Below are 22354 nucleotides of genomic sequence, written 5' to 3'. Positions count from 1 at the left end.
TTTGAATGGTAAATGGTTCTCCAACCTTTACTTTTCAGGTTGTAGGTGTCCTTCTGTCTAAAATGAGTCTTTGGAGATGTTGTGTTTAGAAGACCTATCGAGTGTAGAAAGCACTAGATTGAAGTCACCAAGTATAAATGTATTATTATCTAAGTATGTCTTAACTTTGGTTATTAATTGAATGATATATTTGGTAGCTCCCACATTCAGGGCATTTATATTGAGGATTGTTAAGTCCTCTTGTTGGATAGATCCTTTAAGTATGATATAGTGTCCCTCTTCATCTCTCAGTACAGTCTTCGGGGGTAAATTTTAGTTTATCTGATATAAGTATGGCTACCCCTGCTTTCTTTTTTCTTTCTTTTTTTTTAATTTTTATTTATTTATGATAGTCACAGAGAGAGAGAGAGAGGCGCAGAGACACAGGCAGAGGGAGAAGCAGGCTCCATGCACTGGGAGCCCGATGTGGGATTCGATCCTGGGTCTCCAGGATCGTGCCCTGGGCCAAAGGCAGGCGCCAAACCGCTGCGCCACCCAGGGATTCCCCCTGCTTTCTTTTGAGGACCATTTGAATGGTAAATGGTTCCCCAACCTTTTATTTTCAAGCTATAGGTGTCCTTCTGTCTAAAATGAGTCTTATAGACCATATAATGTTTGTCCTTCTCCGATTGAATTATTTCACTCAGCATAATACCCTCCAGTTCCGAGAGTGCATTTTCTTTATTGTTTTTCCTTTGTCAGGATATTTCAGCACAAATTCTCTGCTTTCATTAATCTTCATTGTAAAATAACTCCTAGTGCCTTTGGAAGAAGAGCCAGTGGTTAGTAGTTTCTGTTTACTAATCTTGGTTTGACTTGGCTAATAGACACTTGGGTTTAATGTTTGTCCTATTCATGTGAGCAAAGCCTTTTTTCATCCTAAAGGTGACTATGTGGGACAATGATTATATTATTTAAATTCTTTCTTCTTTGGACTCCTCATTACTTTTGCATGGTGTACAATTAACATTTGGTCATATAGTTTTCCAGTGACAAAAAGATGTAATTTTGGCTATTGGGGGTAAGTCTTCCGGAGTCTATGAGAAATAAACACAAAAGGACAAACTATGGTATGTGCTTAATTGTTTATTTTGAAGCTTTATGCAATTCAGTTTTTTGATTTAATGAATCCACAATAATATAGAGTCCCATTAAAGAATAGTAGAGGAATATGGATCGACCCCTGATATTAACATCGCAGCTTTGGCCTCTAGAATGACAATGTTATATTTTTGACAAAGATTAATATACTAATCTACAAAGATTCTAAAATGTAACCTCTCAAAAGACAAATCCAAGCTTGAAAACTAACAACACCAAATACTGTGTTTTCTAAAACTACTGACACTGATTTTGCACATTCACCATCCTAACTGAAGATTTAAATATGAGAAATATGAAACTATCACCAAGGAAAGAAAGAGTGTAACTTACTTAAAATAAATGAGATAAATTCTTTGGAAGTATATTTGGAAATTAATTGATTTAAAGTTATGTGTGGGTTCATATTCCTACAATTTGGATTATTTTCTTATCAGATTATCATCATCATAATTAAAAATTTGTGACTGAAAAAATCCCAAACATTGAGAATTGTCATGTGAAAGGCAATATATTCCTGGGTGCATCTTACTCTGTTATATTGGATACCACAGAATCTTCTCAATATTCACAGAAGTCCTTGAATTCCACATGGCTGGAATCATGACTTCTACTACCATTCTGAGACTGAACAAACACTGAATCAGACGGCCCAGGATTTTCTCTCTGATCCTGAAGATACCCTGGATGTCTAGAGGTATCTAGAGAGTGCCCATGACCAGATCCCTGTCTTCTCCCAATACCAGTGTCTGACTGTCCGTGACCAGACTGAGACTGTCCATGATTGGTTCTGTGCCTCTGTTGAGACTCAGAGTGTCTAGCGCTGTCTCCTGCATGGCCACGGGCAGATCCCTGTTGGTTTCCTGAGCCAGATCCATACCGTCTCTCGGAGTCTTCTGTGAGTCCTTCACTGTCACTGTCCTGACTAATGCTGGACCCCCGGTTGCTGACTGGCCTGAATTCAGATGACGATTGTCCCTGCCTGGCCTGCGATGGCCTGGAGCCCTGTGCCCGAGTGGACGATTGCTGGTGGCGAGATCCTGACTCAGAATGTCCAAAATCGGCTGCCTGACCCTCATGGGAGCCTGAGTGCCTAGAGCTGTCATGGGCCTGGTCATGGCGGGGTCCTTGTCTCCCCCTGGTACTGGATTGGGACTGTCCGTGGGCAGAATCAAAGTGTTCTTGGGAGGCTACCTGGTAGAAATAAGATGCTGAGTGCTCAGAACTGCCGTGTGCACTACTGCCACGTTGTCTCCTCTGACTGGACCTGGACCGTTCCTGGACTGACCCTGACTGAGTCTCTGAGTCTAGTGATTGTCCTTCACTGTCGCTGGCCTGACTGACACTGGATTCCCGGTGTTTGCTGTTACCAGATCCATGTCCAGTTCGCGAGTGTCTGGAGCTGTCCTGTGACTGCTGATGGTGGCGCCCTTGTCTGTCTACGGTGCTGAGATCTGAGTCTCCATGGGCAGAGTCAGGCTGCCAACGGGTGGCCTGCTGTCCTTGATGTGACCCTGTGTGTCTGGCTCTATCTCCTGACTGCTCGTGGCGGCTTCCTTGTCTTTCCCTAGTGCTGGATCCCGAGTCTCGGTGGGCAGAGTCAGGATGCCCACGGGTGGCCTGCTGTCCTTGGCGTGACCCTGTGTGTCTGGCTCTGTCTCCTGACTGCTCGTGGCGGCTTCCTTGTCTTTCCCTAGTGCTGGATCCCGAGTCTCGGTGGGCAGAGTCAGGCTGCCCACGGGTGGCCTGCTGTCCTTGGCGTGACCCTGCGTGTCTGGCTCTGTCTCCTGACTGCTCGTGGCGGCTTCCTTGTCTTTCCCTAGTGCTGGATCCCGAGTCTCGGTGGGCAGAGTCAGGATGCCCACGGGTGGCCTGCTGTGCTTGATGTGACCCTGCGTGTCTGGCTCTGTCTCCTGACTGCTCGTGGCGGCTTCCTTGTCTTTCCCTAGTGCTGGATCCCGAGTCTTGGTGGGCAGAGTCAGGATGCCCACGGGTGGCCTGCTGTGCTTGATGTGACCCTGCGTGTCTGGCTCTGTCTCCTGACTGCTCGTGGCGGCTTCCTTGTCTTTCCCTAGTGCTGGATCCCGAGTCTCGGTGGGCAGGGTCAGAGTGCCTGTGAGTGCCTGTCTGCCCTTGACGTGACCCCAACTGTGTGGATCTGTCAGTTGACTGACCATGGGTAGACCCACGTTGGTTTCTTGCCCCGGACCCAGAATCTCCACGGGTCGTTGAGAATTCTCTACCTGAATCTTCTGAATGTCCTTCACTCAGGCTGGATTCCTGATGTCTGCTTGTCCTGGGTCCAGAGGACAATGGTCCGTGTTCAGAGCCTGAGCGTCCGGATCTGTCTGTTGACTGCTCATGCTGGGTTTCTCGTCTTCCTCCTGTGCTCGATCTTGACCGGCCATGGACGGAGTCAGCGTGTCCCCGGGAGGGTGACCCTGCACGATGGGACCCTGGAAGTCTAGAGGTATCTAGAGAGTGCCCATGACTAGATCCTTGTCTTCTCCCAGTACCAGTGTCTGACTGTCCGTGACCAGACTGAGACTGTCCATGATTGGTTCTGTGCCTCTGTTGAGACTCAGAGTGTCTAGCGCTGTCTCCTGCATGGCCACGGGCAGATCCCTGTTGGTTTCCTGAGCCAGATCCATACCGTCTCTCGGAGTCTTCTGTGAGTCCTTCACTGTCACTGTCCTGACTAATGCTGGACCCCCGGTTGCTGACTGGCCTGAATTCAGATGACGATTGTCCCTGCCTGGCCTGCGATGGCCTGGAGCCCTGTGCCCGAGTGGACGATTGCTGGTGGCGAGATCCTGACTCAGAATGTCCAAAATCGGCTGCCTGACCCTCATGGGAGCCTGAGTGCCTAGAGCTGTCATGGGCCTGGTCATGGCGGGGTCCTTGTCTCCCCCTGGTACTGGATTGGGACTGTCCGTGGGCAGAATCAAAGTGTTCTTGGGGGGCTACCTGGTAGAAATAAGATGCTGAGTGCTCAGAACTGCCGTGTGCACTACTGCCACGTTGTCTCCTCTGACTGGACCTGGACCGTTCCTGGACTGACCCTGACTGAGTCTCTGAGTCTAGTGATTGTCCTTCACTGTCGCTGGCCTGACTGACACTGGCTTCCTGGTGTTTGCTGTTACCAGATCCATGTCCAGTTCGCGAGTGTCTGGAGCTGTCCTGTGACTGCTGATGGTGGCGCCCTTGTCTGTCTACGGTGCTGAGATCTGAGTCTCCATGGGCAGAGTCAGGCTGCCCACGGGTGGCCTGCTGTCCTTGATGTGACCCTGTGTGTCTTGTTCTGTCTCCTGACTGCTCGTGGCGGCTTCCTTGTCTTTCCCTAGTGCTAGATGCCGAGTCTCGGTGGGCAGAGTCAGGCTGCCCACGGGTGGCCTGCTGTCCTTGGCGTGACCCTGCGTGTCTTGTTCTGTCTCCTGACTGCTCGTGGCGGCTTCCTTGTCTTTCCCTAGTGCTGGATCCCGAGTCTCGGTGGGCAGAGTCAGGCTGCCCATGGGTGGCCTGCTGTCCTTGGCGTGACCCTGCGTGTCTTGTTCTGTCTCCTGACTGCTCGTGGCGGCTTCCTTGTCTTTCCCTAGTGCTTGATCCCGAGTCTCGGTGGGCAGAGTCAAGCTGCCCACGGGTGGCCTGCTGTCCTTGGCGTGACCCTGCGTGTCTGGCTCTGTCTCCTGACTGCTCGTGGCGGCTTCCTTGTCTTTCCCTAGTGCTGGATCCCGAGTCTCGGTGGGCAGGGTCAGAGTGCCTGTGAGTGCCTGTCTGCCCTTGACGTGACCCCAACTGTGTGGATCTGTCAGTTGACTGACCATGGGTAGACCCACGTTGGTTTCTTGCCCCGGACCCAGAATCTCCACGGGTCGTTGAGAATTCTCTACCTGAATCTTCTGAATGTCCTTCACTCAGGCTGGATTCCTGATGTCTGCTTGTCCTGGGTCCAGAGGACAATGGTCCGTGTTCAGAGCCTGAGCGTCCGGATCTGTCTGTTGACTGCTCATGCTGGGTTTCTCGACTTCCTCCTGTGCTCGATCTTGACCGGCCATAGACGGAGTCAGCGTGTCCCCGGGAGAGTGACCCTGCACGATGGGACCCTGGAAGTCTAGAGGTATCTAGAGAGTGCCCATGACTAGATCCCTGTCTTCTCCCAGTACCAGTGTCTGACTGTCCGTGACCAGACTGAGACTGTCCATGATTGGTTCTGTGCCTCTGTTGAGACTCAGAGTGTCTAGCGCTGTCTCCTGCATGGCCACGGGCAGATCCCTGTTGGTTTCCTGAGCCAGATCCATACTGTCTCTCGGAGTCTTCTGTGAGTCCTTCACTGTCACTGTCCTGACTAATGCTGGACCCCCGGTTGCTGACTGGCCTGAATTCAGATGACGATTGTCCCTGCCTGGCCTGCGATGGCCTGGAGCCCTGTGCCCGAGTGGACGATTGCTGGTGGCGAGATCCAGACTCAGAATGTCCAAAATCGGCTGCCTGACCCTCATGGGAGCCTGAGTGCCTAGAGCTGTCTTGGGCCTGGTCGTGGCGGGGTCCTTGTCTCCCCCTGGTACTGGATTGGGATTGTCCGTGGGCAGAATCAAAGTGTTCTTGGGGGGCTACCTGGTAGAAATAAGATGCTGAGTGCTCAGAACTGCCGTGTGCACTACTGCCACGTTGTCTCCTCTGACTGGACCTGGACCGTTTCTGGACTGACCCTGACTGAGTCTCTGAGTCTAGTGATTGTCCTTCACTGTCGCTGGCCTGACTGACACTGGATTCCCGGTGGTTGCTATTACCAGATCCATGTCCAGTTCGCGAGTGTCTGGAGCTGTCCTGTGACTGCTGATGGTGGCGTCCTTGTCTGTCTATGGTGCTGAGATCTGAGTCTCCATGGGCAGAGTCAGGCTGCCCATGGGTGGCCTGCTGTCCTTGGCGTGACCCTGTGTGTCTGGCTCTGTCTCCTGACTGCTCGTGGCGGCTTCCTTGTCTTTCCCTAGTGCTGGATCCCGAGTCTCGGTGGGCAGAGTCAGGATGCCCACGGGTGGCCTGCTGTCCTTGGCGTGACCCTGTGTGTCTGGCTCTGTCTCCTGACTGCTCGTGGCGGCTTCCTTGTCTTTCCCTAGTGCTGGATCCCGAGTCTCGGTGGGCAGAGTCAGGCTGCCCACGGGTGGCCTGCTGTCCTTGGCGTGACCCTGCGTGTCTGGCTCTGTCTCCTGACTGCTCGTGGCGGCTTCCTTGTCTTTCCCTAGTGCTGGATCCCGAGTCTCGGTGGGCAGAGTCAGGATGCCCACGGGTGGCCTGCTGTGCTTGATGTGACCCTGCGTGTCTGGCTCTGTCTCCTGACTGCTCGTGGCGGCTTCCTTGTCTTTCCCTAGTGCTGGATCCCGAGTCTCGGTGGGCAGAGTCAGGATGCCCACGGGTGGCCTGCTGTCCTTGATGTGACCCTGCGTGTCTGGCTCTGTCTCCTGACTGCTCGTGGCGGCTTCCTTGTCTTTCCCTAGTGCTGGATCCCGAGTCTCGGTGGGCAGAGTCAGGATGCCCACGGGTGGCCTGCTGTCCTTGATGTGACCCTGCGTGTCTGGCTCTGTCTCCTGACTGCTCGTGGCGGCTTCCTTGTCTTTCCCTAGTGCTGGATCCCGAGTCTCGGTGGGCAGGGTCAGAGTGCCTGTGAGTGCCTGTCTGCCCTTGACGTGACCCCAACTGTGTGGATCTGTCAGTTGACTGACCATGGGTAGACCCACGTTGGTTTCTTGCCCCGGACCCAGAATCTCCACGGGTCGTTGAGAATTCTCTACCTGAATCTTCTGAATGTCCTTCACTCAGGCTGGATTCCTGATGTCTGCTTGTCCTGGGTCCAGAGGACAATGGTCCGTGTTCAGAGCCTGAGCGTCCGGATCTGTCTGTTGACTGCTCATGCTGGGTTTCTCGACTTCCTCCTGTGCTCGATCTTGACCGGCCATGGACGGAGTCAGCGTGTCCCCGGGAGGGTGACCCTGCACGATGGGACCCTGGAAGTCTAGAGGTATCTAGAGAGTGCCCATGACTAGATCCCTGTCTTCTCCCAGTACCAGTGTCTGACTGTCCGTGACCAGACTGAGACTGTCCATGATTGGTTCTGTGCCTCTGTTGAGACTCAGAGTGTCTAGCGCTGTCTCCTGCATGGCCACGGGCAGATCCCTGTTGGTTTCCTGAGCCAGATCCATACTGTCTCTCGGAGTCTTCTGTGAGTCCTTCACTGTCACTGTCTTGACTAATGCTGGACCCCCGGTTGCTGACTGGCCTGAATTCAGATGACGATTGTCCCTGCCTGGCCTGCGATGGCCTGGAGCCCTGTGCCCGAGTGGACGATTGCTGGTGGCGAGATCCAGACTCAGAATGTCCCAAATCGGCTGCCTGACCCTCATGGGAGCCTGAGTGCCTAGAGCTGTCATGGGCCTGGTCATGGCGGGGTCCTTGTCTCCCCCTGGTACTGGATTGGGACTGTCCATGGGCAGAATCAAAGTGTTCTTGGGGGGCTACCTGGTAGAAATAAGATGCTGAGTGCTCAGAACTGCCGTGTGCACTACTGCCACGTTGTCTCCTCTGACTGGACCTGGACCGTTCCTGGACTGACCCTGACTGAGTCTCTGAGTCTAGTGATTGTCCTTCACTGTCGCTGGCCTGACTGACACTGGCTTCCCGGTGTTTGCTGTTACCAGATCCATGTCCAGTTCGCGAGTGTCTGGAGCTGTCCTGTGACTGCTGATGGTGGCGCCCTTGTCTGTCTACGGTGCTGAGATCTGAGTCTCCATGGGCAGAGTCAGGCTGCCAACGGGTGGCCTGCTGTCCTTGATGTGACCCTGTGTGTCTGGCTCTATCTCCTGACTGCTCGTGGCGGCTTCCTTGTCTTTCCCTAGTGCTGGATCCCGAGTCTCGGTGGGCAGAGTCAGGCTGCCCACGGGTGGCCTGCTGTCCTTGGCGTGACCCTGTGTGTCTGGCTCTGTCTCCTGACTGCTCGTGGCGGCTTCCTTGTCTTTCCCTAGTGCTGGATCCCGAGTCTCGGTGGGCAGAGTCAGGCTGCCCACGGGTGGCCTGCTGTCCTTGGCGTGACCCTGCGTGTCTGGCTCTGTCTCCTGACTGCTCGTGGCGGCTTCCTTGTCTTTCCCTAGTGCTGGATCCCGAGTCTCGGTGGGCAGGGTCAGAGTGCCTGTGAGTGCCTGTCTGCCCTTGACGTGACCCCAACTGTGTGGATCTGTCAGTTGACTGACCATGGGTAGACCCACGTTGGTTTCTTGCCCTGGACCCAGAATCTCCACGGGTCGTTAAGAATTCTCTACCTGAATCTTCTGAATGTCCTTCACTCAGGCTGGATTCCTGATGTCTGCTTGTCCTGGGTCCAGAGGACAATGGTCCGTGTTCAGAGCCTGAGCGTCCGGATCTGTCTGTTGACTGCTCATGCTGGGTTTCTCGTCTTCCTCCTGTGCTCGATCTTGACCGGCCATGGACGGAGTCAGCGTGTCCCCGGGAGGGTGACCCTGCACGATGGGACCCTGGAAGTCTAGAGGTATCTAGAGAGTGCCCATGACTAGATCCCTGTCTTCTCCCAGTACCAGTGTCTGACTGTCCGTGACCAGACTGAGACTGTCCATGATTGGTTCTGTGCCTCTGTTGAGACTCAGAGTGTCTAGCGCTGTCTCCTGCATGGCCACGGGCAGATCCCTGTTGGTTTCCTGAGCCAGATCCATACTGTCTCTCGGAGTCTTCTGTGAGTCCTTCACTGTCACTGTCCTGACTAATGCTGGACCCCCGGTTGCTGACTGGCCTGAATTCAGATGACGATTGTCCCTGCCTGGCCTGCGATGGCCTGGAGCCCTGTGCCTGAGTGGACGATTGCTGGTGGCGAGATCCTGACTCAGAATGTCCCAAATCGGCTGCCTGACCCTCATGGGAGCCTGAGTGCCTAGAGTTGTCATGGGCCTGGTCATGGCGGGGTCCTTGTCTCCCCCTGGTACTGGATTGGGACTGTCCGTGGGCAGAATCAAAGTGTTCTTGGGGGGCTACCTGGTAGAAATAAGATGCTGAGTGCTCAGAACTGCCGTGTGCACTACTGCCACGTTGTCTCCTCTGACTGGACCTGGACCGTTCCTGGACTGACCCTGACTGAGTCTCTGAGTCTAGTGATTGTCCTTCACTGTCGCTGGCCTGACTGACACTGGATTCCCGGTGTTTGCTGTTACCGGATCCATGTCCAGTTTGCGAATGTCTGGAGCTGTCCTGTGACTGCTGATGGTGGCGCCCTTGTCTGTCTATGGTGCTGAGATCTGAGTCTCCATGGGCAGAGTCAGGATGCCCACGGGTGGCCTGCTGTCCTTGGCGTGACCCTGTGTGTCTGGCTCTGTCTCCTGACTGCTCGTGGCGGCTTCCTTGTCTTTCCCTAGTGCTGGATCCCGAGTCTCGGTGGGCAGAGTCAGGATGCCCACGGGTGGCCTGCTGTCCTTGATGTGACCCTGCGTGTCTGGCTCTGTCTCCTGACTGCTCGTGGCGGCTTCTTTGTCTTTCCCTAGTGCTGGATCCCGAGTCTCGGTGGGCAGAGTCAGGATGCCCACGGGTGGCCTGCTGTCCTTGACGTGACCCTGCGTGTCTGGCTCTGTCTCCTGACTGCTCGTGGCGGCTTCCTTGTCTTTCCCTAGTGCTGGATCCCGAGTCTCGGTGGGCAGGGTCAGAGTGCCTGTGAGTGCCTGTCTGCCCTTGACGTGACCCCAACTGTGTGGATCTGTCAGTTGACTGACCATGGGTAGACCCACGTTGGTTTCTTGCCCCGGACCCAGAATCTACACGGGTCGTTAAGAATTCTCTACCTGAATCTTCTGAATGTCCTTCACTCAGGCTGGATTCCTGATGTCTGCTTGTCCTGGGTCCAGAGGACAATGGTCCGTGTTCAGAGCCTGAGCGTCCGGATCTGTCTGTTGACTGCTCATGCTGGGTTTCTCGTCTTCCTCCTGTGCTCGATCTTGACCGGCCATGGACGGAGTCAGCGTGTCCCCGGGAGGGTGACCCTGCACGATGGGACCCTGGAAGTCTAGAGGTATCTAGAGAGTGCCCATGACTAGATCCTTGTCTTCTCCCAGTACCAGTGTCTGACTGTCCGTGACCAGACTGAGACTGTCCATGATTGGTTCTGTGCCTCTGTTGAGACTCAGAGTGTCTAGCGCTGTCTCCTGCATGGCCACGGGCAGATCCCTGTTGGTTTCCTGAGCCAGATCCATACTGTCTCTCGGAGTCTTCTGTGAGTCCTTCACTGTCACTGTCTTGACTAATGCTGGACCCCCGGTTGCTGACTGGCCTGAATTCAGATGACGATTGTCCCTGCCTGGCCTGCGATGGCCTGGAGCCCTGTGCCCGAGTGGACGATTGCTGGTGGCGAGATCCAGACTCAGAATGTCCCAAATCGGCTGCCTGACCCTCATGGGAGCCTGAGTGCCTAGAGCTGTCATGGGCCTGGTCATGGCGGGGTCCTTGTCTCCCCCTGGTACTGGATTGGGACTGTCCATGGGCAGAATCAAAGTGTTCTTGGGGGGCTACCTGGTAGAAATAAGATGCTGAGTGCTCAGAACTGCCGTGTGCACTACTGCCACGTTGTCTCCTCTGACTGGACCTGGACCGTTCCTGGACTGACCCTGACTGAGTCTCTGAGTCTAGTGATTGTCCTTCACTGTCGCTGGCCTGACTGACACTGGCTTCCCGGTGTTTGCTGTTACCAGATCCATGTCCAGTTCGCGAGTGTCTGGAGCTGTCCTGTGACTGCTGATGGTGGCGCCCTTGTCTGTCTACGGTGCTGAGATCTGAGTCTCCATGGGCAGAGTCAGGCTGCCAACGGGTGGCCTGCTGTCCTTGATGTGACCCTGTGTGTCTGGCTCTATCTCCTGACTGCTCGTGGCGGCTTCCTTGTCTTTCCCTAGTGCTGGATCCCGAGTCTCGGTGGGCAGAGTCAGGCTGCCCATGGGTGGCCTGCTGTCCTTGGCGTGACCCTGCGTGTCTGGCTCTGTCTCCTGACTGCTCGTGGCGGCTTTCTTGTCTTTCCCTAGTGCTGGATCCCGAGTCTCGGTGGGCAGAGTCAGGCTGCCCATGGGTGGCCTGCTGTCCTTGGCGTGACCCTGCGTGTCTGGCTCTGTCTCCTGACTGCTCGTGGCGGCTTCCTTGTCTTTCCCTAGTGCTGGATCCCGAGTCTCGGTGGGCAGGGTCAGAGTGCCTGTGAGTGCCTGTCTGCCCTTGACGTGACCCCAACTGTGTGGATCTGTCAGTTGACTGACCATGGGTAGACCCACGTTGGTTTCTTGCCCCGGACCCAGAATCTCCACGGGTCGTTAAGAATTCTCTACCTGAATCTTCTGAATGTCCTTCACTCAGGCTGGATTCCTGATGTCTGCTTGTCCTGGGTCCAGAGGACAATGGTCCGTGTTCAGAGCCTGAGCGTCCGGATCTGTCTGTTGACTGCTCATGCTGGGTTTCTCGTCTTCCTCCTGTGCTCGATCTTGACCGGCCATGGACGGAGTCAACGTGTCCCCGGGAGGGTGACCCTGCACGATGGGACCCTGGAAGTCTAGAGGTATCTAGAGAGTGCCCATGACTAGATCCCTGTCTTCTCCCAGTACCAGTGTCTGACTGTCCGTGACCAGACTGAGACTGTCCATGATTGGTTCTGTGCCTCTGTTGAGACTCAGAGTGTCTAGCGCTGTCTCCTGCATGGCCACGGGCAGATCCCTGTTGGTTTCCTGAGCCAGATCCATACTGTCTCTCGGAGTCTTCTGTGAGTCCTTCACTGTCACTGTCCTGACTAATGCTGGACCCCCGGTTGCTGACTGGCCTGAATTCAGATGACGATTGTCCCTGCCTGGCCTGCGATGGCCTGGAGCCCTGTGCCCGAGTGGACGATTGCTGGTGGCGAGATCCTGACTCAGAATGTCCAAAATCGGCTGCCTGACCCTCATGGGAGCCTGAGTGCCTAGAGTTGTCATGGGCCTGGTCATGGCGGGGTCCTTGTCTCCCCCTGGTACTGGATTGGGACTGTCCGTGGGCAGAATCAAAGTGTTCTTGGGGGGCTACCTGGTAGAAATAAGATGCTGAGTGCTCAGAACTGCCGTGTGCACTACTGCCACGTTGTCTCCTCTGACTGGACCTGGACCGTTCCTGGACTGACCCTGACTGAGTCTCTGAGTCTAGTGATTGTCCTTCACTGTCGCTGGCCTGACTGACACTGGATTCCCGGTGTTTGCTCTTACCGGATCCATGTCCAGTTTGCGAATGTCTGGAGCTGTCCTGTGACTGCTGATGGTGGCGCCCTTGTCTGTCTATGGTGCTGAGATCTGAGTCTCCATGGGCAGAGTCAGGATGCCCACGGGTGGCCTGCTGTCCTTGGCGTGACCCTGTGTGTCTGGCTCTGTCTCCTGACTGCTCGTGGCGGCTTCCTTGTCTTTCCCTAGTGCTGGATCCCGAGTCTCGGTGGGCAGAGTCAGGATGCCCACGGGTGGCCTGCTGTCCTTGACGTGACCCTGCGTGTCTGGCTCTGTCTCCTGACTGCTCGTGGCGGCTTCTTTGTCTTTCCCTAGTGCTGGATCCCGAGTCTCGGTGGGCAGAGTCAGGATGCCCACGGGTGGCCTGCTGTCCTTGACGTGACCCTGCGTGTCTGGCTCTGTCTCCTGACTGCTCGTGGCGGCTTCCTTGTCTTTCCCTAGTCCTGGATCCCGAGTCTCGGTGGGCAGGGTCAGAGTGCCTGTGAGTGCCTGTCTGCCCTTGACGTGACCCCAACTGTGTGGATCTGTCAGTTGACTGACCATGGGTAGACCCACGTTGGTTTCTTGCCCCGGACCCAGAATCTCCACGGGTCGTTAAGAATTCTCTACCTGAATCTTCTGAATGTCCTTCACTCAGGCTGGATTCCTGATGTCTGCTTGTCCTGGGTCCAGAGGACAATGGTCCGTGTTCAGAGCCTGAGCGTCCGGATCTGTCTGTTGACTGCTCATGCTGGGTTTCTCGACTTCCTCCTGTGCTCGATCTTGACCGGCCATGGACGGAGTCAGCGTGTCCCCGGGAGGGTGACCCTGCACGATGGGACCCTGGAAGTCTAGAGGTATCTAGAGAGTGCCCATGACTAGATCCCTGTCTTCTCCCAGTACCAGTGTCTGACTGTCCGTGACCAGACTGAGACTGTCCATGATTGGTTCTGTGCCTCTGTTGAGACTCAGAGTGTCTAGCGCTGTCTCCTGCATGGCCACGGGCAGATCCCTGTTGGTTTCCTGAGCCAGATCCATACTGTCTCTCGGAGTCTTCTGTGAGTCCTTCACTGTCACTGTCCTGACTAATGCTGGACCCCCGGTTGCTGACTGGCCTGAATTCAGATGACGATTGTCCCTGCCTGGCCTGCGATGGCCTGGAGCCCTGTGCCCGAGTGGACGATTGCTGGTGGCGAGATCCTGACTCAGAATGTCCAAAATCGGCTGCCTGACCCTCATGGGAGCCTGAGTGCCTAGAGCTGTCATGGGCCTGGTCATGGCGGGGTCCTTGTCTCCCCCTGGTACTGGATTGGGACTGTCCGTGGGCAGAATCAAAGTGTTCTTGGGGGGCTACCTGGTAGAAATAAGATGCTGAGTGCTCAGAACTGCCGTGTGCACTACTGCCACGTTGTCTCCTCTGACTGGACCTGGACCGTTCCTGGACTGACCCTGACTGAGTCTCTGAGTCTAGTGATTGTCCTTCACTGTCGCTGGCCTGACTGACACTGGATTCCCGGTGTTTGCTGTTACCGGATCCATGTCCAGTTTGCGTGTGTCTGGAGGTGTCCTGTGACTGCTGATGGTGGCGACCTTGTCTCTCTGTACTGGTAGATACTGAGTCTCGTTCTGTGGATTTGGACTGCCTTTTTTTGTTGGTTTTCTTGTGATGTAACCGAGGTTGTCTGGATCTGTCAGCCACCTCATCCTGTGTAGGCCTCTGCTCTTTTCCTGATGTTTTTCCAGACTTTCTGTGATGTTTTGTGAAATCTGTGTTTGAATCTATCAGATGTCCTTCATTGTCACTGGTGTGTTCTGTACTGGATCCCCTTTGTGTCCCTGCCCTTAACCCAGAATATTGTTTTCTATGTCCAGTTTCTGAATGTGTGGATCCATCTCCTGATTGCCTCTGCTTGTTTTCTTGTCTTCCTCTTCTGCTTGATTTTGAATGCCTGTGAAATGAGTCAGTATTTTCCCAAGAAGAATTCTCTCTATGAGGAGACCCTGATTGTCTATATGTGTGTGTAGAGTTTCCTTGAGTTGATCCATGTCTTCTTCTTGTACCAGAGTCTGACTGTCTATGGGTAGACTCTGAGTGTCCATGATTTTTTCTCTGCCCTCCATGAGACTCAGAGTGTCTAGAGTTGTTTCTTGCATGGCCATGTGCAGATTCTCCTTGGTTTCCTGGGCCAGATCCATATTGTCTCTCAGAGTCTTCCGTGTGTCCTTCGCTGTCACTGTCCTGATTTATACTGGATTCCCAGTTTTTCACTGACCTAAATTCAGATGATGATTTTCCTTGTCTCGATTGTGTTTGTCTGGATCTGTTTGTTTGAGTGGATGGTTGATAGTGGTGAGATCCTGAGTCAGAGTGCCCAAAATTGGCTCCCTTAGTGTCATGGGAGCCTTCATGTCTAGAGCTGTCTGGTGTCTGTTCATGTTCCTTTCCTCTTCTTCCTTTTAGGCTCTTGGATATTGTCTTCTTACCTTTTCTTTCATTTCTTCCTGCTTGATTAGAACTTTGAATTCTTTCTTCTTTTTCTTCTTCTACTTCGTCTTCCTCTCTGTCGTCTTCTTCATCTTGTGTGTGGTATGCATATTTTTTTTGGTTTTGCTCTGATGCTTGGGGGTTCTGTCTCCTGGTCAAATCATAATATGCTTGAGCCAACTTGAATACCATCAGAAAAAACTCTGAGAAGTCTATTTTCTTGTCATGGTCTAAATCAAGTATATGCATGAAGATGTCAGCAGTGTCTGGGTCATCTGGATTCTGTACATGTGAAAGATGGAAGGAGGTTACAGGAGAATGACAATTGGTCACTTGAATAATTTACACTATTTTGGCAAACATGAATTTTGGTAAGTAAATGTTGGACACTATGTGTTTTTTTTCTGTAATAATATTCTACTTATGGTGAGTTAGGATGGAACTCTATGTATTTTACTAAAAGTCTATATATAAATGCTGGTTTGTTAAAACTAAAATATTTGGTTGGTCATCTGCTTTGTTTTCTTTATACGTCATGATGTTATGAAGTCCATGAGTTCGTTGTCTCTTAAATATACTTGTAAACATTCTTGATGTTAAGAAACAGAATATGAAGATATTCTTCAATATATGAAGAATACTTATTTGGTGTTAATTATCTTATCATTAAATATTTATATTTATTTCACAGAAAATGTGTGTTTGTGTGTTGTGCATTATGCACATGTGTGCATGTATATTAAAGATATTAAGAGAGGTAAACAAATTCTATTTGTTTTGAAATAAGATTAGGTCTTTTTCTATTCTAGAAGAAATAATTCATAAAATTCCAGAAGAAATTCCAAAATTTCTATTCTAGAAGAAATAATTCATAAAATTTCACAGTTATTATTTGTCATATTGTTGCAGAACAAGCGTGATGTACGCATTCGTTCCAGCAGATATCCCTTACCTTCAGGATTGGCCGAAACTCCATTTCCAGGAGCTCCTTCAGTTCTTCTCTGCTTAGTGTATCAGTTTCCTTATCTGTTGTTGAGTAGTCATGGAATAGGTCAATAATGGCAATGATATTTTCCAGGAGAGTAGACATCTTTTTGGAAGTTAAGGTGAACCTGGAAAGAAGAAATAAAAATGTACTTCTTGTATATCTTTCCTTTTTATAGGTCTTATTAATTATTATAATGAACTTCCACATTTAATAAAAAGATTTATTTATTTTAGAGATAGAAGGGGAGAGAGGGAGCGAGAGGTAGGGAGGGGTAGAGGGATAGAGAGAGTCTTACACATATTCTGCACTGAGCATGGAGCCAGACACTGGGCTCAATCTCATGACCATGAGATCATGAACTGAGCCAAAATCAAGAGATGGATGCTTAACTGACTGTGCCACCCAAGTTCCCCAATTCCATATTTTTAAGCCCATATATTCCTCTATGTAATCTATCTTTACAAATAGAAGAGTGCCCAGAAAAGCTCTCTACTATCTAAATAGTGAAAATCAACACAGGGTTCAACTGAATTATTAAACTACAAATTCTTGGACTTAAACCCATTCATAGCAGTATTTATGGTCTTACAGACTCAGTGAGCTATTGGTAATGCCATCACTCTTATTGATCTGACCATGACCCATAGCAAGATTTTATTTTTTAGTTTAATTAAAAAAATTTTAAACTTGATTATGGTTAACACACAATATTATAGTAGTTTCAGGTGTATGGCATAGTGACTCAGCCTCTCTATGTGTTATGCATAGCAGGATTCTAGAGAGGCCCGCTGGTTAGAAGCAGGAAAACTTATTCATATAAATTTGCTGAAAAAGAATTCTCCAGAAGCTGATTTACTAAATGATCAGTATGTTCAGAGATAATTTTCGGAAAGCTAATTTGCCAAATGGCTGAGACAGTCAATGAATGTTCATACAATTTTTTTTGACATTTCATGAAGTATGCAGTATTTTTAATTGGGTAGGGTGGCTTTAATAGCTTTTCAATATTATAAAAAATTTTCCATTGACTGGCCTTCATTTTGCCACGTAAGGAATGCATTTAAGGAATGTTCAATTTATCTAATTGGTGAAAAAAGAAATTACTCAACATGTTAATAATTTTAAATAAGCATTTATTTTATAAAAGCATTATAATGATTACTTTAGACTTTAGGAGTTACAAAACCAGGCAAAAGTAAAATGACATAGGAAATAATAATGTGAAAGACATGACTGTTATAGAGCTAAATGCATGTATGAGCCTTGGATTGTTTTATCAGAGGAGATAGGTATTAATTTATTATTAAGATTGTTAAACCTATATTTTGATGAATTTTTGGTAACCACTAAGAGAATAGAATTTATAACTTCTAAACCATTGAAAGGAAAAGAGGAATTTAAAAAATGCAATCAATACAGTAGAAGCCAGAAAAGAAGAAACATAGAAAAGGCAGAAAGTATAAAATACAAGAGTAGGATTACATATAATTTTATCATGAATTACAATATATGTGTGCATTGATCAGACTGGCTGGCTAAAAGGTTGTAAAGATTGAATTAAGAAATATAGTTGTACGCTTTTTATAAAAATCATACCTAAGATTTCAGATTTTTTTTTTTTGGCACAGTGGAGGCACTGTCATTTACAGTGATATTCCAGACCTTGGACTTATCCGTAATTGCACTGTCCCCACAATCTCAGTCTCAGGGATTCCACTCTCTGACTTTCTCTTATACCCTGATCTCCGTTTTTAAAAAATATTTTATTTAAATTCAATTTGCCAACATATAGTATAACACCCAGTGCTCATCCCATAAAGTGCCCTCCTCAGTGCCCATCACCCAGCTACCCAATCCCCCACCCGCCTCCCCTTCCACAAATCCTTTGTTTCCCAGAGTTAGGAGTCTTTCATCGTTTGTCTCCCTCTCTAATTTTTCCCTACTCAGTTTCCCTCCTCTCCCTTATAGTCCCTTTCATTATTTCTTATATTCTATATATGAGTGAAACCATATGATTGTCCTTCTCCAATTGACTTATTTCACTCAGCATGATGCCCTCCAGTTCCATCCACATTGAAGTAAATGTATACTCTGATTTCAGTTATTCTTTGGCCTCCCTGTCTATTTCTGCATTGTGTACTTATTTCTCTTTTTATTTTAATTTGTTTCGATTTATTTTGGTTGGACACTTGGTTAATCTCCATCATTGCTCCTGGAATGTACCTTGTCCGCCTCTTTCTTGTGTCAATGATACAAGAGTGCTCCAAGGTATCACTGATACCTTGCCCCACTCTTTCTTGTATCTAACAGTGACTTCCTTTCCTTTATCTCAGAATATGTCCTTGATTTTTATTTTTGAGAACTTGGAAGCCAATGAAAAGAGTTTCTTCATTTTCCCAGTATCTGATCTCTCAGCCTAGTGCATTTGTATCCATATACCTTCACCCTCATTGCCGTTGTGTGGATATGCATACAGTCTGTGCTCCTGTCCTCTGGTTCAGCCCTGGAAACAGTCATTCTTGCCTATTCAAACACTTTGCTTTTGCTTTTGCAGCTGTCTTCCTTCTCTACTGGATATATTTGTGTATTCATACTGATGTGCTTCCTTTTCAATGTTTCCCCCCCACCCCGCCCTACATCTACCTTTAGGTACTGATTTATCTTTTCTCTTTAATGGCAGTACTCCTTCAAAAGCTATGCCTATACTTTTTTATTCACTTCCTATTTTCTTTTACTCAGATTGTCTTTCTCTCTAAAAAAAATCCACAAAACCTCACATGAAGATACAAAATGTCCTTCACTTTGGCAAATTCAACTATCCATTTGCATTCCACAGATTGCTTGTCATATCAGCAGCATTTGAGCAGCTGATTGTCCTTCAGAGGCCTCATACTTGTTGCTTTCTTTCCCAAGCTTACTGCCCACTTTCTCCTAGTCTCCTCTTCTAATCCATAATGTTGCTGTGCTCTGAAATTCACTCATAGCTTCTTTTTTTCTATTTATACTCCGTTGGGGGGGGGGTCTCATCTAGCCCTATAACTTTAAATCCTAAATATAGACAGATAATTCTCAAGTTTATATGTCAAGCCACAGACTCTTCCCTAGGCTTCAGATGTGTATGTTTAAATGCCTACACAGTATTTCTTCTTGGCTAATAGAGATCTCAAACCTAGTTGTTCAAAACAGAGTTCTTGATTTCCAGCTACTTTAAAATGTGGAGGGCCAAGACTAGCCAAGACAGTCTTGAAGAAGACAAAGATACTAGTTATAAAAATGTATTATAAAGGAAGACAACATGGCATCGGTGCATGGCTAAACAGATGGATCAGTGAAAGGTAATAGTTCAAAATCAGACCTGTATCATTATGCATATTTGATTTATGATGAGGATGTGATGCAGGTCAGTAGGAAAAGAGTAGTCTTTGAATAAATGGTGTTAGGTTAAATAATAAAACAAATTAGTTCCTAGGTAGATTTTACATGTAAAAGGTAAAAGAAAATAACATACAAGAATATCTTCAAGACCTTGAGGGTAGAGAAATACTTTTAAAATAGAATTCAAAAAGTGTTAACCATAAAGAAAAATATTGATAAATTGGACTGCATTCAAAGTAGGAATGGCTGTTCATTCAAAGACCCTGTTAAAGGCGAGAAGGGAAAAACACAGAGTGGGAGGATATGTATAATACATTTGACTAATTAAGGGATTATTGTGATTATAAAAATAACTCCTATAAATCAGTACAAAATATACAGATAACCCAATAGAAAAATGGATAGATAACACAGGAATTTTACAGAAAAAGGTACCCCAGTGGCTAATAAACATACCAAGAGCTCTCAATTTTATTAATCATCAGGGAAATGTAAATTAAAATTACAGTGTGAGACCAAATTACACCCATAAAAATTACTAAAAAGACAAAAAGGAAAAAGAAACTTTACAATACTAAATATTGGTGAGAATGTGGAGAAACTGAGTCTGTCATGTGCTGCTAGAAGGAGCATAAACTGTCAGTACTTTCAAAATTTGTTTAGCAGTATCTAAGACTCAGAAATTAACTCCTTAGGAATATTTTCAGTAGAAATATATGTAATAAAAAATATGTACCAAAAATCATGTACAAAAATGTTCATAGCCCCACCCCATTATTTATAATACCTTCCCAAATAGAAACAACCCAAATATCTACTAACAGAAAAATGGATAATTAAGTTGTGGTTTTTTCATATAATAGTCAAGGGTAGAGTGGAGAAAAGCTTAGACTAGAATGTTAGTGGTAGACAGGGAGACAGATGGATTAGGCATATCTTAGAGGCAGAGTTGATGGGAAGGGTGATGGATCAGTGTGGGGTAGGGATCGTGGATAACCTCTAGATTTTGGCATGAGTAAAGAATTACTTCTTACCATTCTTACTCCAATGATCTCTCACCTAAACTGCAGTGCCCCCTGCTGCCACTCTTGCCTTCCTATTATTTTATTTTTCCACAAAGCAGCCCAGAATGATTAAAAAAAACACACACATTAGATTATCTCATTCTTGCTGCTGAATACTCTTCAGTGACATCTCATGTACTTAAAATAATATACACACTCTACTATGCCTCTTTTTACATAGTCAACTCCATCTAGCTCTCTGATGTCACCATACACTACTGTCCCTTTTGTTAAATATGCTCGAGGCACATAGCTTCTTTTTATTCTTCTAAACAAATTGAAATGTTTGGAATTTTGCTCTTTGCCTTCACTGGTTCTTTTTGTCATTAAGATCTCAGCTCAAAAGATAATTCCCCAGAGAGATCTTCCCTAGGCCATCCAATCTAAAGTTCTATCCTGTTATTACTTTGCTACATCACTCTCTTATTTCTTTATTGTTCTTAGCACTATTTGAAATTCTTGTTCATTTATTGCTTACTGGATGTCTCCCCCCCTAGTAAATACAAGCTCCTAACAGTAGGGAGTTTATGTTGTCACTGTTCTATAATCAGCCACGAACAACACTTGGCAAATAGAAGGCAACTAGTATATATCTGTTGAAAAAATGAGGAAATGGAAAATCCAACAATGTAAAGAGAGTGTTGAGTAGCTTCACAGAAAATACATTTATGTTCTCATTTTCCTTGTATATCAAAATAAGTTTTTAGTAACAGTTCCACTAAAAGTGAAGAACCCCTAACATCTAGAACATTTTGCTTTGGAGTATATATACCTTCCAGATTTCTACCTTTCTTACCCCAAAGCAGGCAAAGTTAGATGTATTCCCTCTTACTTACTTCTTTCACCAGAAGAGCAAGTAGAACGTAGCCTGAAGGAGCTTGCTGGGTGCTAAAGTCTGAAATAGTAGCCTTTTTATAGTAAGTCCATCTAGGGAGGAGCCATCCTCTGTAGGATGGTCTGATTCATTTCTAACCAAACCCAGATCCACCCGTATCTCCACCTCTATTTCTCTAACAATGTGTTTACTTCCCAACTTCCTCACGTACTCATCTGTACTTGTTTTCCCAAGTTCCAAATTCAGGTTTACACAAACCCAACATATTGAAGATTTTATGGAAAATTTTCTTATAGGTTCTTTGTGTATTGCATCCACACTGTCTACCTTTTTTAATAACCACCACTTTGACTTGGTAGGTTCTTGATAAATATCTATGGATAAATATATGTTCTTATCTTTGTCTTTAGAGGGGTGGAATATACATTTATGAGAACTTCAAATTCAGTTTGTGGTAGGAAAACATCACAAGGGCCCACCTTGATGTCCCTTTTTATCTATGAATTCTCTGGATACTGGGGGAGCTTGCTGTGAAATGAATATTCGTCTTCCAGAAATTATGAGGAAATGAGAGGAAATAGGCAAATTTAATTTAATTTTTCAAAAGAAATAAAGAAAACGAGGTCTTGAGTTAGAAGCAGTGATCAGCAGAAGCTAGCATGACCCTATCAGGCAAGAACCATTGGTCTAACTTTACATTGTTTTCAAGGTTATTACCTTGGGGTATCAAGAGATACACTCTCCAACTACTCTTCCTATAGGCTGAACTGTGGGTTTTCTAATTTATTCTCATAAATATACAAGAGACTCCTATCTGTAGTTCATCTCTTGCTTTCCAGACTTTTACGTTGAACAGACTACATCTCCATTTGGATGTCCCCTAGTTAGCCTCTGCCAGTACATTCAAAACTGAAGTGGGTGGGGGATGGGGTAACTGGGTGATGGGCATCATGGAGGGTGCTTGATGAAATGAGCACTGGAGTTAAATGCAACTGATGAATCACTAAACTCTACCTCTGAAACAAAAAAACTAAAAACACCCCCCCCCCGCCCCTCCAAATCTGAGCTCAGTATATTGGCCTATACCAAAGTGTAGTATCCTCCAGAAGTCTACATCCTGGTTAATGACATCCCATCCACTGAGTGTCTCAAACTATATTAAGTCACTTTTCACTTCTCACTCTCCTTTACCCTTCATTTGCATGCCAGTTCTCTCTAGACTTA

At 47.9% G+C, this 22354-nt stretch overlaps 1 protein-coding gene across 1 annotated transcript; it reads right to left on the bottom strand.

Moving 5' to 3' along the window:
• Nucleotides 1-1701: 1701 nt before the first annotated feature.
• FLG (filaggrin) lies at nucleotides 1702-21179 on the bottom strand. The gene is made up of 3 exons (XM_072771319.1): nucleotides 21132-21179; nucleotides 15821-15980; nucleotides 1702-15150 (listed from the first exon to the last, which is right to left on the bottom strand). The coding sequence occupies exons 2-3, from the start codon at nucleotides 15956-15958 to the stop codon at nucleotides 1702-1704; spliced, it is 13587 nt and encodes a 4528-aa protein (XP_072627420.1). The 5' UTR covers nucleotides 15959-15980; nucleotides 21132-21179.
• Nucleotides 21180-22354: the final 1175 nt, after the last annotated feature.

The sequence above is a fragment of the Canis lupus genome, chromosome 12 (genome assembly GCF_048164855.1).
Source record: "Canis lupus baileyi chromosome 12, mCanLup2.hap1, whole genome shotgun sequence".
Lineage (NCBI taxonomy): Eukaryota > Metazoa > Chordata > Mammalia > Carnivora > Canidae > Canis > Canis lupus.
The sequence above is the reverse complement of the archived record's forward strand: the minus strand, read 5'-3'. Positions and strand labels throughout refer to the sequence as shown.

Coding starts and splice junctions, on each gene's coding strand:
- FLG (XM_072771319.1), bottom strand. CDS start 15,958: ATGTCTACTCTCCTGGAAAATATCATTGCCATTATTGACCTATTCCAT. Junction 15,151..15,820: donor AGTTTCGGCCAATCCTGAAG/GTAAGGGATATC, acceptor TCACATGTACAG/AATCCAGATGACCCAGACAC.